The 16802-nt window shown below is 48.4% G+C and overlaps 7 protein-coding genes across 7 annotated transcripts; 3 read left to right on the top strand and 4 right to left on the bottom strand.

The window, feature by feature from the left end:
* The first annotated feature begins 145 nt into the window (after nt 1-145).
* Nucleotides 146-1384, top strand: BDW43DRAFT_285573 (uncharacterized protein). The gene is made up of 2 exons (XM_032042951.1): nt 146-1156; nt 1266-1384. Exon 1 carries the CDS (start codon nt 572-574, stop codon nt 914-916), a length of 345 nt encoding a protein of 114 aa, XP_031897343.1. The 5' UTR covers nt 146-571; the 3' UTR covers nt 917-1156; nt 1266-1384.
* Nucleotides 1385-2810: 1426 nt separating this feature from the next.
* BDW43DRAFT_285571 (putative GTPase activating protein (Gyp3)) lies at nt 2811-6313 on the top strand. The gene has a single exon (XM_032042950.1). It carries the CDS (start codon nt 3395-3397, stop codon nt 5747-5749), a length of 2355 nt encoding a protein of 784 aa, XP_031897342.1. The 5' UTR covers nt 2811-3394; the 3' UTR covers nt 5750-6313.
* A 165-nt stretch (nt 6314-6478) lies between these two features.
* On the top strand, nt 6479-8502 carry BDW43DRAFT_285570 (choline transporter-like family protein). The gene is made up of 2 exons (XM_032042949.1): nt 6479-7004; nt 7099-8502. Exons 1-2 carry the CDS (start codon nt 6762-6764, stop codon nt 8446-8448), a joined length of 1593 nt encoding a protein of 530 aa, XP_031897341.1. The 5' UTR covers nt 6479-6761; the 3' UTR covers nt 8449-8502.
* Nucleotides 8503-8764: 262 nt separating this feature from the next.
* On the bottom strand, nt 8765-9464 carry BDW43DRAFT_313974 (uncharacterized protein; the record flags this gene model as incomplete). The annotated part of the gene is made up of 2 exons (XM_032047705.1): nt 8765-9289; nt 9360-9464. 2 exons carry the CDS (start codon nt 9462-9464, stop codon nt 8765-8767), a joined length of 630 nt encoding a protein of 209 aa, XP_031897340.1.
* Nucleotides 9465-10273: 809 nt separating this feature from the next.
* Nucleotides 10274-12651, bottom strand: BDW43DRAFT_164835 (uncharacterized protein). The gene is made up of 2 exons (XM_032038650.1): nt 11746-12651; nt 10274-11689 (listed from the first exon to the last, which is right to left on the bottom strand). Exons 1-2 carry the CDS (start codon nt 12489-12491, stop codon nt 10477-10479), a joined length of 1959 nt encoding a protein of 652 aa, XP_031897339.1. The 5' UTR covers nt 12492-12651; the 3' UTR covers nt 10274-10476.
* Nucleotides 12652-13421: 770 nt separating this feature from the next.
* BDW43DRAFT_313972 (uncharacterized protein) lies at nt 13422-14174 on the bottom strand (the record flags this gene model as incomplete). Its single annotated transcript, XM_032047704.1, has 2 exons — nt 13422-13789; nt 13865-14174. The coding sequence occupies 2 exons, from the start codon at nt 14172-14174 to the stop codon at nt 13422-13424; spliced, it is 678 nt and encodes a 225-aa protein (XP_031897338.1).
* Nucleotides 14175-14740: 566 nt separating this feature from the next.
* Nucleotides 14741-16707, bottom strand: BDW43DRAFT_164827 (bifunctional AAA family ATPase chaperone/translocase BCS1). The gene is made up of 2 exons (XM_032038649.1): nt 16331-16707; nt 14741-16257 (listed from the first exon to the last, which is right to left on the bottom strand). The coding sequence occupies exons 1-2, from the start codon at nt 16481-16483 to the stop codon at nt 14893-14895; spliced, it is 1518 nt and encodes a 505-aa protein (XP_031897337.1). The 5' UTR covers nt 16484-16707; the 3' UTR covers nt 14741-14892.
* Nucleotides 16708-16802: the final 95 nt, after the last annotated feature.

The following is a 16802-nucleotide window of genomic DNA, read 5'->3' as shown; positions in this document are numbered from 1 at the left end:
CTCATAAGCCATGCGGGGGAGGTGTCCAGCGTGCGGGGTGTGTTTATCTGGTGTGTCCCTGCAGTATACAACAATACACTCATACTTGCTTCGCTTCCAATAAGCATACGCGAACAGTTTTTTTAGTACTTCCCTTCTATAAATCAGCAGATCTACCCATGATGTAATAATCAGCTCTCAGAGATGGTCAAACCCACGACGGGATTACGTCGATGATACTTGAAACAACCGAGTCCGACAGCGGATCGACATGATCTACTGCATGGGTTACTTACCGCCGAATGAATGGAGTGTTCTCTCTAGATATCTGATGATTGCGTATAATCTGACGGGAATGGTGATCCAGACAGGCAGGGTAGTGGCGATGACAGGAACCAGAGTGGATCAGATATAACCGCCGAATTTCTCAGCCCCGACTGCTATAGAACAATGCATGCCTTGGGAGCCGTTAAGAGGCACAGCTTGAGACATTGAGATCATTGCCTAGAGACGTGGGTTTACTATAGACAACCAAGCTGGAAGCATTCCTTCTCTAGACACCAGAGGACGCAGCCTGGCACCCTCAGCCTTCATGAGCGAGGCAGTGTCTCAGTGTTGGGCGAACGACGGGGTCCAGTTACCCAACGGGGCTGTTAAAAACTGGGCAGGGACTACGACATGTAACTATCGTTGTTCAGTGTTTGAGAGCGACGTTAAGATCCATCATTGTGGAGCGATGGTCTCAAGACGACAGCGAATCCACGATGCACGTCTAAAACACGGGGTCGTACAAAGCGCCGACACAATGCATTGGAAGAACATCAGTTTGTCACATATATATCAAATGGGGTCGTTCTCCCTCCTCCTTCAGAGGCGCGTATGGCGTGTGCGTACACTATTGTCCTGTGTACCCTTGCTAACGATGCAGAGAGATTGAAGTAGTGCACCCGCCAAATACAGAGAAGGAAACGCTCGATTCGTTCCCCAGAAGAACATGAGCGTCAAGTCAACTTGAGAAAGATCCGCACTATTCGAACTAAGAAAAGCTATTAATGTGCCTTGGATGCAAGGCCAGGAAGTATCTCAGCGCCCTCATGACACTCTTAGTTATATTGAAAAGCGTCGTTGGTTTGTTGGGGTATCAGCGAATCGCCCAATGCAACTTCGGCCCACCGAACTGTTGCAATCCAGGTACGAGAAGTTAGAATGTCGTCTAGTATACTACTACGCGCCCGGCAAACGCAAAGAGTCCCATTTATGTGGACTTTCTTATCTCCGTATCTTACTTTCGACTATCTCTACCCTTTTGGGCTTTTTGCGCATTACGCAAATTCCGAGTTTTCCAGTCGAGACCGCGGAAAGGCAATCTAATGAAGCGCCAAGACGAAGAGAGAGAAAAATAAAAATAAAAAATAAAAGTGAAAGTCAATTAAGTAGTCGCTTCCTGGAAGTCAATTGAACGAGGCGAGGAGAGGAGTCAATCAACTCACCCCTTTATCCAATTATAGTGACCACCGATGGTCATCCGCTCGGCACGACGCAAGGGTTTTTAAACGGCGAAATGATCTCTCACAGGGGAAGTGCAAATTAAGAAAAGAAAAGAAAACAATAAACCAACCAACACAAATCCAGAGCCGCGAGATTCGCGTCCTCGAGTCGAGGACCGGAAAGGATCACCAAGAAGCACCAATTTCTGGACAATTCGGAATGACTAGGAAGACGCCGGCGTGTTCTTGGTGCCTTCTGAGGGTGGAGCGTGAGATTAGAACCAAGTCTCTTAGGACGATGCTAATAATCTGAGACTGGCTAAGGCCAACTCTCAACGGAATCCAGCACTTCTCCACTTGAGAAAAAGGCATTGCTGTACTATTCTTTTCGGGATTGGGAAATGGGCTGCGGGCCATGGAATCCTTAGAGTAATAAGATTTAAGACGGGATTCTTTAGCCCTCGCTAGTATCAATGGAGGGAGTCGGGGACTACGGGAGCACCTCCCGTATAATGCTATTACACCGAATTAGGATACTATCTGAGAATGGAGTTGGGAATTAGGAACCTTCCATGAGAAGTAGAGGGTGATGGATAAGCTCAAACTCTCTCTATCGTCAATTTGAAACGAACTGAGGTTAGAAATCCATCCCAATATGTTTTGAAAGTCAGTCCATACTACCTAACTAGGTAGGAGTAGACTTCTCTCAAGAGATGCATGCAAGTCTCCAGGCGGAACGGAACGAACACCCCCACATACGATATGTACGTATGGATGTATGTGTGTACAATTGTATGTACATACATACATACAAAAGGTAAGATACATAAGTACTGCCTCAGAGTCTAGTCATTTGGGGGGTCAGGTTCTGGTGGCTGCGGGGACAGACATGGCTGTCACTACTCTCCGTGCATAGAACCTGTCATTATTATGCAGAGGAATGATCTATCATATTTTAACTGACTACTACTACGAGAGGGGGAAATAGGACACTGGCTATAATGATTGGTGATATGGCTTAGTACTCCCCTGTAACGCGACGGTCAGGCGCTCCAAATAAGGAGCATTAGAGAAGAGGGGGAAGGGGAAAGAGAGAAAAAAAAACAAATATACAACCGTTCAGTCTACTACTTAGTAAGAAGGTAGTTTCCTTGTTTTGATGCCGCGGTTAGACGGGATATAGATATTAGTCTACTCAAAGATACAAGGAAATGATCGAATCAAACAAGGCCGTTGAGATCATGCGATCGTCATGCGGAAACCACAAGCAATGGAAATATCACAATGTTTTTTTATCCTACAAGTAAAACAAAAAAAAAACAAAAGAGAAAAAGAAAAAGAAAAATTACCACCAGGGTCTCAACTTTCATACGGCGCTAAGACTCAAACAAGCTGTTAGCTTCGTCTTGTACCAAAAAATCCCCTTTTTTTCTTGCCCACTTGAGGCGCTCCGCTTTCCGCGCCTTCTCACTCTCTCTCGGGTTTTTCAATCAACTCTTGTTCTCTTCCGCTCTCATTTTTTTCGTCTATATTCTGAACCATCTCTCATGAGGGATGGAGTCTCCAATTAACCCTCTGGTAGGATCGTGAGACTTTTAATGGACTGAAAACGCCGGTGAGGTTTGTCGGGGCAACTTCTCCGATATATTTTCCTCCACTCGTTCCTTTTTTGCGGTTTACTAGGATTGATTGTCGGGTAGCTTGACTACTTTCGAGATCCCATCACTCGTTTCTTAACTACGACCACCGAGCTCCGTCCGCAGCTCGCTCAGCCCTTCTTTTTCCCGTTCAATTGTTCGCTACTCGCCGAAAACTACTCTGACCTCTTGCATTCGGTCTTTCAAGCGGTCAATTCGCTTTTAATTACTTTTCATTTGACTTCCTTTATCGACAAATGTCCAGCGGGAACTGGGTTATTAATCGTGGCCATGGTCACAGAAAATGGAGACTTTCGGTATCCGCCGTCTGCAGGCGAACATAATCTCCCCAATCGACGTAGAGTGCCCAATCCTCCTCGTCTGAACCCTCTGAGAATCAATCCCCCCTCTCCGCCATCTCGACCGTTGACCGCCGGAGCTCCACGTGCGCTTCCGATCCCTCGCTCCCCTCGAAGACCCCCTGCAATTCCAGATGACCCTTTCTTGCGCTCAGCGTCCCCCCAACCTGGAATGGGCCCGGACTTTACCGCACGCAGGCCGACATATCGCAAGCCTGCTACCGCAAATACAACGGCTGAACGCTTTCCAAGAGCCCCCTCGAGAGAAAGTGACTTCGACCGTCCGTCATATCGCCACAGGACCCCTCCTCCTCAGCCAAAACTGAGAACCTCCAAATCCACATCAAAACTCCATAGACCTCCTAAGACTCTATATACCTTGGAACGCCAGTCCCACGAAACCCCACATCAAGGATTGGGCCTACCACGTTTCTATCACAATGGATCGACAGAGGCTAATGGGGACGATGCTCTCCGCTCCAGTGTAAACTCAGCCATGACGTCGCGCTCTAGTGTCGAACAGGCGAGTGGAACGGAACGAAGTAGTGTTCTGACAAAGAGTAGCTCTATCACCGACCTCTCTCCTGATACACCAGATGGACCGTATGAGAAGGAAGGAGGAATGAGCGTGGAAGATGCAATATCGATGTACCTCGACGGGTTTAGTGACGTCACAGAAGAGCCCGGGTCGCCCGAGTTACGTGGAGATAGCAAACTTAGGCCTGTCAGCCCCCGCCCACCAACAGAGCTGACGATCGACGATGGGCACACTTCCGATGAGCACTCACCCGAGCTAGATACTACCAAGGACCTGCCCCCGGTACCGCCGCTCCCAATTCTTAACCCGCCCGACCAGAATACGCTGGATGAACAGTTCTTGGGCCATACACAATTGAACGAAAAGCAATTTAGCGAGCCCCTTGGCCAGACCGCATCGGATCAAAAATCTGGCGGCGGTCATCTAGATACGAAAATTTTCGTTCCTGGCACCGTCCCGCCTCCGTTTCTGACGCCTACCGAGACTCGCGACCGCTATGGGTTTCGGAAGTCCAGCCACCACGTTACATTACAACAGTACGAAGCCTGGAATGGCCCGTATACTTCCGTTGTTAAAAGCCGGAGGATAAAATGGGCCGAACTCTTGAAGGAGAATGGATTACCCACTGGCGATCCGATGACCTTCCCACCAAAATCGAACAAGATCAAGCGTCTTGTCCGAAAGGGTATTCCTTCCGAATATCGAGGGGCAGCCTGGTTCTTCTATGCCGGTGGGTATGAGCATTTGAATCGTAACCCTGGGCTGTATGACCAGCTCGTCAAGCAAGCCATGGAGACTCCAAGCAACGATGACAAGGAGCACATCGAGCGTGACTTGCACCGAACGTTCCCTGATAACATTCATTTCAAGCCCGAATCAACTGACGGGATCGGAATCTCAGTCGCTAGCTCTGGTAGCAGCAACCTGAAGCACGGCTCGGTCACTGTGGAGACGCAAATGATTCAGTCGCTCCGGCGGGTGCTGTATGCATTTGCGCTGCACAACCCTCAAGTCGGTTACACGCAGTCACTCAACTTCATCACAGGTCTACTTCTTTTATTTCTTCCTGAAGAGAAGGCGTTCTGGATGCTCCATATTGTTACTTCCGTCTACCTTCCCGGCACTCACGAAATCAGTCTTGAAGGCGCCAATATCGACCTTTGGATTCTTATGGTTCTCTTGAAAGATTCCACCCCACATATTTACAACAAAATAACAGGGTTTGCTCCCGGAAAATCCAAGACGCCTCCGCTCACAGTTGACTCTCGGTTACCGGATATCACACTCGGCTTGACGAATTGGCTCATGTCATTGTTCATTGGAACCCTACCCTTGGAGACGACTCTACGCGTCTGGGATGTTTTTTTCTACGAAGGGTCGAAGACGTTCTTCCGAGCGTCACTGGCTATTTTTAAAGCCTGCGAGAGGGACATCCTCACCGTATCCGACCCTATGGAAGTTTTCCAGGTAGTCCAGGCGGTTCCGAAGAGGTTATTGGACGCCAACACCCTACTGGATGAGTGTTTTGTGCGGCGGCATCGTGTTGGACAGGGCCGCATCGAGGAATTAAGAGCAGCTAGGCGGACTGCAGTTCGGCAAGAAAAGCTGCGACGCTCGAAGGCTTTGAGCAAGGGATACCTCCAAGCTGCCACTGATGAATGGCCCACCACGAGATCGCGGACGCCCGTTCCTGGCGTTGAGCGCAGCATTGTCGATTCATGGCGCCATATGAAAGATGCATTCCGGTAAGATGTCTCCGACGATATCTTGCCAAATCGCCGCTGCTTTGTAACGAAATCTGTTTATTGATACCCGAGAAAAAAAATTGCGTTGGGATATTGTTTGTACTCTACGTCGTCATCTGCTGTGTTCTTTTGCCCACACACTCCCGTCGCCTCCTTGTACCTTCGCGGAACCTGGATTTCCAGAGTGATTGCGACTTATCTCATTCTATAATGTTTACAACTGTAATTTCACTGATTGACGCATTTCGACGGCCGTCAGCCGGGCGTTCTCCGGTTGGATTTGGGAATGTGGAGTTTTGTTTATCTGTGGTCAGACCTTTGATTACATTGCTTCGCGCATTGGATTGAATTGGATCGCTTCTTGATCGTGAAATGGGCGGACAAATGTTCGTGATGATCTCTTTCTATGTATGTGCCTGTACATATTTTGCATGAGCGCCTCTTTTCTTTTTCCTTATTGTTTCAACGCTTCTGCAGCATTTCTTCCCCTAAGAATTCGGATACCACCATTACTACTATCATGTACATAGAACAGAACAATTATGAAGAAATTGGAAAAAAATGAAAATTGGGTTTCTTTTTCTTTAGTACAGTGTAGATAGATAGCTGTGCAGTGTTTGTGGTACACTATTCGACACTATGGGACACTAAAGAATAGGGCTGAAGAACTTGGATCTCAGGGATTTCTTGGAGCCACGGCAATGCACGCCGATCATTGGCTCGGGCCAGTTCGCGAATATCATGATGACGCGAAGGAAAAGCCTTGAAGGGATTTGGTTGGATCATCGATTTCTTGGAAGATTGAGATTTTATGGGGCTTCCAAATACCGCATGCGGAAGGGATGCAACAACAAACACACCCCCTTGCTGGGTCTTGAGTCGTGCCTGCCAGTGTGACATCGCCTTCTTTTTCTGCTTCTGCTTTGTCTTCCTTGCGTCCCTCTTCTTCATTTCGCCGCTTCCTGACGACTGGCGATCTCTTCGATATTTTCCGTCCGTCCTCCCGGCATGCAGTCATGAGTGGTCAAGCAGCGAGTTACTACAATCAAAACCAGGGCTCTGGCGAAGGCCAGCCTCAGCAACAGCCCATCTACAATAACAACGGCAACTACCAGTACGCTGATCCCGGCTATCAAAGGGGTCCGGAGCCCAAGCAACCTCACGAACCGCCGCCAACGTATAATCAAGCCGTGTATGGGTTTGATGATGCTTTTAAGATTGAGAAACCCAAGTTTAACGATATCTGGGCTGGCCTTCTAGTATGTCTTCCCCGGCTCTCGCTATTCTGTCGAGCGCACTTGTACATCCACGCAGGTGAGTAGCATTCCGGATAGAAGCTAATTGATAGCGCAGCTCATCGCGGTGTTCCTGGGATATGTCGCAGTATCTGGAGTAGTAATTCACCGATACGCAAAATACAAAGGATTCAATGGCGGGGGCATCTACGACTCGTCCAATGCCTTCTCCCTTAATACCAATACGTTGGTGTTGTTCATGTTTGTACTGTGCGTGGCGCTTGCCTTCTCGTGGGCATATTTCCTCGGGGCCCGCCATTTCCCCAAGCTCTTTATTTGGGTTACCGGAATTTTGAATATTGTGCTCGCTCTGGCCACCGCGATCTACTATCTCGTGAAGAAGCAATATGGCGGAGGCATTGTGTTTCTTATCTTTGGTGTCTTCGCCATTGTTTGTTTCATCAGTTGGATCCCGCGCATCCCATTCACGGCATTCATGTTGCAAACCTCTATGGACGTATCCAGGAAATACGGACACATGCTTCTCGTTAGCGCAATTGGTGGTATCGTTGCCGTGGCTTTCGGCGCTTGGTTCTCTGTCACCCTGGTCTCGATCTATGTGGCTTATGAGCCCAATGGCGGCGGGACTAACCCGGCTTGTCGTGACGGTGGGGGTTGCAGCACAGGCCGAGTCATAGGCTTGGTCGTCTACGTGACATTTGCCATGTATTGGTTCAGCGAATGGTTGAAGAATACCGTGCACACGACCATCGCTGGAGTCTATGGGACTTGGTACTTCTGGAGCAACTCGCCAGACGGCATGCCGAAGGGAGCCACTCGCGGGGCATTTAAGCGTGCCACTACCTACTCGTTCGGCAGCATCAGTTTCGGTAGCTTGATCATTGCCATCATCAACATGCTCCGGCAAGCGTGCTCTGTCGCACAGCGCCACGAGGCTGCAGAAGGCAGCTTAGCGGGTAGCATTGGATTTTGGATACTTGGCTGTTTCATCTCTACGCTCGATTGGCTAGTCACCTTTTTCAACCGTTACGCCTTCTGCCACATTGCCCTGTACGGCAAGCCGTACATCCAGTCCGCGAAAGATACATGGACCATGATGAAGGATCGGGGCATCGACGCACTTGTGACTGACTGTCTCATCGGACCGGTCTTGACCATGGGCTCAATCGCTGTGTCGTATGTCTGCGCCTTGCTGGCATATCTGTACCTTCAATACACGCACCCCAGCTACAACAGCGGCGGAGAATTCACGGCCGTGATCATGGCGTTCGCTTTCGTGATCGGCCTTCAGATCTGTCAGATCTTCATGACGCCGGTGGGCAGTGGAATCGAGACGATCTTCGCGGCCATGGCATGGGATCCGCAGGCGATGATCCAGAACCACCCAGATCTTTACCAACAATTGGTCCACTTATACCCGAAGGTGCAACAGGCGATCCATGCATGATCGAGCCCACTTGGAGAATGCTTCTTCTTCTTCTTCTTCTTCTTTTTTTTTCCCCTTTATGTATCCGCCTTTCAAGTTTTCGAATATTCGAAATAAAGAACTTCATATAAGGTACGACGAAAGTAATGGAACGAGGCACGATTGCGAACGTTATTTAGCCCTAATCCAGTTCATATCAATTCAATCAACTTCTCATAAAAAAAATCGTATACTTCACTAGATATATCACAGACAGTGAACTCATAAGTACAATCATCTCTTCAACATCAACATGAACGTCAACATCTATCCCCATACATATCTACTCCTCTAATACTCAAAGACCTTGCAAAACCATCAAAACCCCCAACAACCCCGAAACCCCCCACACGGTCTGCACCCCAGGCCCAGTTTTCCCACCTATCCCCTCAAACGCCTGATACTCCTGATCCCCAGGCGCACCACTCCTCACAGCATCAACCCCACTTGGCACCGCCCCAGCCGTCCCAAATAACCGCGACGCAGTCGCACTTGCTCCAAGAACTCTACTAGCCCCAGGCATACTACTCGCAGCAACAGCAGTAACACCGCTCGGAAACGCCTCCACGCGAAACAACGCCGAAGACCTCGCCCCATAAGCAGCACTACTCTGCGGGATATGCGCCAATGCCGACGATGACTCACAGTCACATTCGCTAGTCGTTTCCGTGACAAGCTCGTACATTATTCTGGGTTCCGATGAGTCGGTTGGAGTTGCCGTTGGTAAAGGTGTGGATCCGCCGTTGACGCGCATCATGGGGTTACTGGCTAGGAGGGGGAGGAAGAGGTTTGTGTTTGTGGGTGTTGAGATTGGGAGGATGTTCTGTTTAGGTTTGGTGTTAGTTTTGGTTTACTGGGCTCTGGGGGATGGGGAGGAAGGGGTGGATATGGACCTTGTATTCCGGGGTACTTGGGCTGGGGCTGGGGCTTTGGGGGGTTATTGAGAAGGCGAGGGTTGCGAGGAGCGGGGTTAGGAGGAGGACGGGTGTTGGCCGCATTTTTATTGGCTTGATTGATTGGTATGGTCTTGCTAAGGTGTTGGTTTATGGAGATTGCTAGCTAACAGAGGGTTGTAGAGTGGGAGGGAAGTATGTATGAGGTGAGGTGGTTTCTGTGGATTGGGCTTAGAGTTTTGTAGATTTTGTATTTGCTAAGGGATGGTGACTGGAGAGGAGGTGTCGAATATATAGCTCAGTTCTTCAAAGGGAGTACTGCCTAGTAACGACATCTAAGGCAGTGGGTTAAGTGAGGATGGATGGCTGGTATCCCATCCCTTGTGAATGACGAAAGTCTACTACGGTGCTGATGCCCAGTTTGGTACGCGTGTCTGCCCTGTGTATAATGCTATTGTGTCTGAGGATGGGACCAGTTAGGGTTACATGCTTCTAAACTTGAAACGGTGGAGGTAAAGAGCATACCGATGATGTATTGGAATGTTGGAGTCCATCGGGGGTTACTGTTGAGATATTTATCCAGTGGTTGAATGATACTGGTTCGGTTATGGAACTAGTTGGTTGGTGGCTAGAATTGTTATTGAATGCATACCCATGTTGAAAGACAGCAGTTGTATCCTTTTATTGCTCTAAGGTATAGTATTTCCCAGCGGACTTGCCTTCTGTGGTGATATCAATATTGTCCATATATGTAGTACTGGCACCCGCATTCTCCATGAAAGCTTAACGATTCAGGACCCTTGGGTATTAAGATTAAAGGCTGAATACATCGAGAGGAGTATCCGTCACAGTTGATCGATCTGTGACAGGAATGTAATGTGGCCTACAGCGCCGAAATATGTACACCTTGATTGCTTGTTTCCAAATTCTGGTACCCTTTTCCGAATGGTTGGGAGGTATCTTGATCCATTCTAACCGGTAAAGATATGCTGCAAAGAATTACACAAGAAGTATAATAGTGTCAACAAACATAGCAAAAAAGCCAATCAATCATAAACATATTCTCATTACCCATCCCATCTAAATGCCACCAGGGCTTTCAGTCAGGGCCGTGACATTAAGCTTTCGGACTAGTGGCACATCGAGTGACGCTGACCAGCAACCAAGCGATTATCTTTACCATCATGGAAAGCACGCGCACAAACATATCCAACCCCCAGAAGAGGATTCGTAAGCATCCCCGCGTAACGCTCGGGAGCTTCTGTCCTTCCCGCGAGGAACCATATCCGTACCGCCCATACCTTTCTAGGTCGAACTCTTCGATGACGATCTTCTTGTTTTTGGGCTTCGCTGACTTCTGCCGGCACCAGAAGTGGAACCATCGTCTCTGAGTAGAGTCGGTTTCGGAGTGGGATTTTGCGAGCCTGATCTTCGATATAAGTGTAGTACCTTCCTGGGCGTCTTCACGCGAGGCAAGGCCAGCCACCGTGTCAGCTCGGACGTTGGCGCCGGTAGATAGCTGGCTGGACAACGCTTCCTTGTATGGATCGTAGAGCTCCATTTCCGCTAAGGTGGTCTTGGTGGATTCGTCCGAGACTGCAACAGCTAGCATCGCAGTGACAAGGGAGTCAATTGCATATAACGAAGGAACTGTGGCAATGATAGCCGCCGCCGAGATGGAGAGAGTCAGTGTACCCAAATCCAAAGATGCTAAAGGCTCATCACAGTCAGTCAAAGGAAGAGTGGACGTTCGAGGCGTGGCTACCATGTTGGCGCTTTCAACGGCATTAGCCGATACAGGAGTTGTTATAAATATAGTCGGAGGTCGGTTTGAATTTGACCCCTTTGAGGGCGTCGAGACAGAGACGTGCAGAAGGCCGGAATATTTCGATCTTACTGGAGACAGTGGGATTCCCATCGCACCAACAAGGGCTGGAGGAGGAAGCTTGGAAAGGGATGGATGATGTAGCTCATACAGCTGCTTGGTGCTGTTCCACGAAAGCCTGCAGGATTCTTGGGCTGCGGCTCGCTTTAGGGCTTTGCCTTCCACTTCTGCAGCTTCTGAGGGATCCATGCGGTGCTTTCGAGCCAGTCCTTCCGCTTCATCGATAGCCAGCATTGCAGCTAGTCGGGAGAAGAGGATGGAGACGAGTCCGTCATTCTGGGGCTCACGACGGCGCCGATCTTCAAGCTTCACCATCATAATAGGGATACTACTGTTTACCTTCGTTGGGTTGATTCGAGTAACGGACAATTCGTTGGTCAAATATGTTTGCATTCTATAGAATGGCGCCTGGGGGTCGCCAAACGTGTATGTTTCAGCATCTGTCCTGATTGGGTCATTAGCACAAAGTTTCGATAAGAGGATGGCATCAAGTAGGCTTACCGTGCCACACGCAAGTTAAAGTTTCCCGATAGATCTTGTGGGCGCTGGCCATTAGCTGCCTCCCATAGGCCCTTGAGCTCTGTGATGGACGAATACTGCATCTCAACTGGGTCGAGGACACCTGATGGAAAGTTCATCACACTGGCTGGGACGGTCTTGGGCCCAAGAACTTGGTCAATTTCAGGTGGTGGTGTGAAGGAAAGTTCTCTAGGCCTATGTGTTCGGGTATTAGCCGAAAGTTGGGAGTAGTACTGTTGCTCACTGAGCGGCGCGTTTGCATTATACGGAGGGAATATCGATCTCATAGGAACCACAGGTGGGATAGACTTGTCGGGGGTTTTCTGAACCGCGCGAACAGCTGTATGGATGCTACTGCTCTCAGGTAGATGTGTCTGGCCGACTTTACGGACCGGTAAACTCCATGGCTCTTCCTTGTCATCCTTTAGGCTCCCCTTAGAAAACGGCTCTGATGATCTCAGTTCCCGTATAGTCTCTGGAATGGGCACGGGTGTTGGTCTGGGGGTTTTAGTCTTCTTAGGCGGTTTAATGCTCGTTGTGTCATTGATAATATGCAAAAGCAGTGCTTCCGTTTTGGTGTCTTTGCCGTTGAGATCTTCCAGAGGGACTGAACCCGCAGGCTGTGTTCCCACAGCTCTTTTATATTCTGGACGGAAAGGGTTCTTGGATGCCTTGACTTTAGAAGGCGAAGGAAAGAGTTGAAATTGGCTCATTGTGTGAATGATCATAAATATGTTATAGGTTTAGGATAGTAAAGAAAAGTGGAGATAAAAAGATAGGCAGATGACAACAAGCAATCTGCGAATCTGACACTTCGATGCAAGCGTCCTCAGGGCAAAGTCAGAAACACAAGACCAATGAGCCCCAGCACTCCAATCTCAATGTATCCTGGGAAAATTAGAGCAGATAACAAAGATAAGGTATATTGTTGAACTGTGAAGACACAAAATGCCATTTTCATCAGTGGGATCCAGAGCGACATATACCTCTCGCCTTGTGGAGTAGAGCCCTGACTGCAGGATCCCTCAGAAGACTAGTTAAGTTCAGCGTCAAGGATCTGAACGTTGAGAGGTTCGCACTAATGTGAAGAAGGGGCATTGTCCTGCATGAGTGCCGAATTGTCGTGGCCGGCGCTTAACCTCGAATTCTTGGGTCCGCTGATAGGTTGGAGTTTGGGCGCAAAACAAGTCTGACATCAGTCGCGGCGCTTCGAGGATTAGCCCATGAGGTATGATTTGTGGCGGTCCTAGTGCTGAAGAAACATAACCAGCCAGTATTATTCGTGTAGTTGATGTCTTGTGCATGAAGAAGCAGGAGCATCGGGGGTACGGCGAGAGCCGCCAAAAGCTGGTTGGCTTCGGTAGTCAATACGTTCTATGACTGGCTCTTCCCCATGGAAGTTTATCGCCTGCGAGAAACAAATAGCAACTGGCCGTTTCTTGTTAATTGTGACATGGTGGCTGTGTGGCCTTCAGGGTTGGCAAAGGCGGTTAAGATTTTCAGCATGGACGTGATGGAAGTAAACCTTACCATTCTAAGGGGAAGTATATGTGCCCAGATTATTATCTAATGATTTATTCTACTCTACTTCGAACTTTAGCTCCAATTATCGCAACATGGTCATGTAGGCCATTGGCTGATATGATAGTGGGGTAATACTAACCTCGTACCAGGACAGACCGAATCCCATCAGCAAATAATAGTTTCACATAAACGATGTGAAATTTGTCGAGATATTCTCCCATCCTAGGCTGAGTATCTTTTGTCGGATTACATATAAACTGCTGCAACTGAACCTCTAGCTGAGGTGACCGTGTGATTTGGACCCGGTGACATCCTCCGAATGCAAACCGGTCAGAACCAAAGCCATAATCCACATAGCTAGGCTCCGAGCCTGGAGATGCTGACACATGCTTGTCTATCAACTTGAAGGAGCCATATAAGCAGCTACCGAGGGGTAACAGCTTGGTGTTGGGGATCTCAGCGTTGTCCCAGATGGTTCTTGCCGCCGGGTCATCTTCAAAATCTAAGACATGTTTAGTCTCCATTTATATTAGAATCTGCTTATGATAAAGCAGAGCTAGGGGAAATGCGTGCTCACTTGAGAACTGAGCAGGGAGATATCTCCATCCTCCAGCTTTGAGGATAGACCTCTCGCAAGCAAAGACATACCCTCCGAAGAACCCGGTGGTAAAAAACGCCAATACTTCCTCGTCACTTAGTCCTGCGATGTCCGACTCTAGGAGCTTTTGTGTCACACAGTATGTAGTAACAACATGGTGTCGTGGATTGATAAAATTGAATGATGATGAACGTAGTAATCCAGCGCTAACTAGATGGTTCTTCTGAGATTGACGGAGAGATTCGAAGAATGGACCCCGAGAGAGAGTACGAAACCAATTGATCGGCATGGTACAATTTTGACTACTATACACACTAGGTATATCAATTTCCTTGAGGATAGACGTATATGAGGAGATATTTAAATGTCACAACTGTCAGGCCAAAAAAACCTGCGATGACTCAAACATATAAATAGCGCACACGCTAAATGTTTACTTAGGCTAGAAATCCTTATGGAGCTTTTTCTGTGTACACAGGTCACACGACCCGTCCCGTTATACTAGCTCAAGTGAACCGTTTTTTTTTTCTGATTTTTTCATAGATTCCTAAATGATGTAATATATGGACCTTTTCGAAGATGTCGGCCGACCTGTAACCACTTGTTCTATCTTGATGACAAACAATCAGGCTCGGAGTCATGATTTTTCTGATATGCTAGAGATTTCTCCATAGAGGGTCGTAAATCTGAGAATATAATTATTGAGGTCTCATGTTCATAAAGCAGAACTATGCTGTACATTAATCGAACTGAGGTTCCGCTGCTTCCTTTTCGAAAAGAGAGGGGCTATAAGATTGCGCAAAGAATATATGTAGTAAGCAAATGACAAGCATCCTTAATAAGAGGCGCGAGTAGCGATGAATGGCTTTCTGATAAATAACCCTGACGTCTTAGGGAAACAGAAGTGGGGTATATATATATATATATATCAATGAATGCTTATATCACATAGAAATACACTGCAGGGTCGAGTCCGGTGCATAAGTTGTCTAAAAAATAATATACAGTTAGTTGCCACTTGGACGATCATGCCCCATAGCTTCATCATGAACTGAATAGGTGAGCGCATCGGCCATGGCAATAGCCCCATCCATATTCTCTTTGTTGTACAAAAATAAGCCCTGCAGGGCGGCCGCACTAGTGGCCTTCGGTTGATCGGGCACCCGACCATTTTCGTCTTCTATTAGTCCAAGCGCATGTAGCCGATCCAGGAATATTTTTCGATACTTCCCAGCTGTATCCCGTTCACTATAGAATCGATCCCAGAGGCATGCAACCTGATAGCGAGTTACCTCGCCCAAACGAACCGTCATGTCCACTCGGCCAGGCCGAACCAGAGCTGGATCTAGCCGCTCAACATGATTCGTCGTGAGGAATATTACACGTTCCTCAGCACTCGCAACTCCATCCATGGCATTCAGTAAGCCGGAGAACGTAACGTTAGCACCGCGATACCCATCCGTATCACTTTGAACCCGCCGGTTGGAAAATGCAGCATCTACATCTTCCAGTAGAACAAGTGTTCGATTAGGGACAATGGTGAGTAGATGATTAAGTCGATCGTCAGTTAGTCCCCGTTCACTAAGGTTGAGAATGGCAATGTCGTAGTCTAATTCTCCTGCTAAAGCCTGGATAAATGAACTTTTTCCAGTGCCCGGTGGACCGTAGAGCAGGTAGCCTCGGCGATACGGTATCCCGCGATCATGGTACCATTTTCCACTCGAAAGGAAGTCTTTTACATCGTCCACAATCCGCTCCTTGACGCCTTCGTCGAGAATAACAGACTCCAAAGGACGCTTCCGTCTTGGCTGCCCAAACAATTTCCATTCAGTGCCCCAGCTATTGTAGATTGACGTTTTGCCCTCATGTGACTTAGCCGCATATGCGTGAGCCTCCCTGAAAAGCTCCTCAAAAATATGACGATGCGAATAAAGGGTAGTAAGGGTGATAGTCTCCCACGGCCGACCAGTTTGAAGGTCCAGTGACTTCGACTCGCGCATCCGATTTACGAAGATGAACGCATTCTTGTACCGCAACACGTGCCTTCCTGGGCCAGGTACTAATGAAAAATGTGTGTGTATCGCTCCATTGGAGTGTTCGACTTTCTGTGTTTGGATCGAGAGGTGACGCATTCCGGGGGTCAGTCTCTGGAGCAAGGATTCCATAAAGCCAGACCTGCTGGCTGCCGATTGAGCCGCATCGAGCTGCGAGCGTTGATATAGAGTCATCCAGTGAAGGAACCAGGGATACGAATCATCCTTCACGCTGATTTCGACATCCACGAGCATGCGCCGTCGCAGGAGTGCAGCGCCATGCCGAACGCCTTTCTGGGCGAAACTCAATCCAGCTCCTAGACCGGCGAGACCGAAACCCTATTCATTACAAAACCCATTAGATCAGTCGGACGCTGAAGGTGAATCTAAATGTGGTCCAAAAACACCTTACCGCGGTGAAGAGAGGATTGCTGGTTAGCTGGGCGAAAAGCCCGCCATCTCCTGTGGGCTGCGCGGCCGCCTGGATAGCATCTTTTTTCTGCTGGGAGATTAAATCGACAGGCGAAGGCAGCCCCGGGGTGCTCGATGGTCCATTCGGGTCCATGCCAACCGAGGGACAATTAATTACTATATCTGGCAGTCAGTCGAACACTTTCTTAGGGCGAACAAGTGGTTCAATGTTCCGAGTGATATCGGAGCCCCGGAGTTACGACGGACCGGTTCTGCAGTACCTCCATTAGGCAAAGTCTCGGCGTCAAAGTATACTTCACAGCGGAGATATCGGACTTAATGGAAACATCGCTGTTAGCGCCCAGGGTTTGAGGTTTAGTTATGTTCGAAGAGCCAGTAAGACTTGAAACAATTGGCCACAATAGGTTAGGCACCGAGCTGACGATCAGTAGGTACGTAGTTTCATCTCTGTT

This window comes from Aspergillus alliaceus (genome assembly GCF_009176365.1).
Source record: "Aspergillus alliaceus strain CBS 536.65 unplaced genomic scaffold BDW43scaffold_42, whole genome shotgun sequence".
Lineage (NCBI taxonomy): Eukaryota > Fungi > Ascomycota > Eurotiomycetes > Eurotiales > Aspergillaceae > Aspergillus > Aspergillus alliaceus.
Note: the sequence above shows the minus strand (reverse complement) of the source record. Positions and strands in the feature narration are given on the sequence as shown.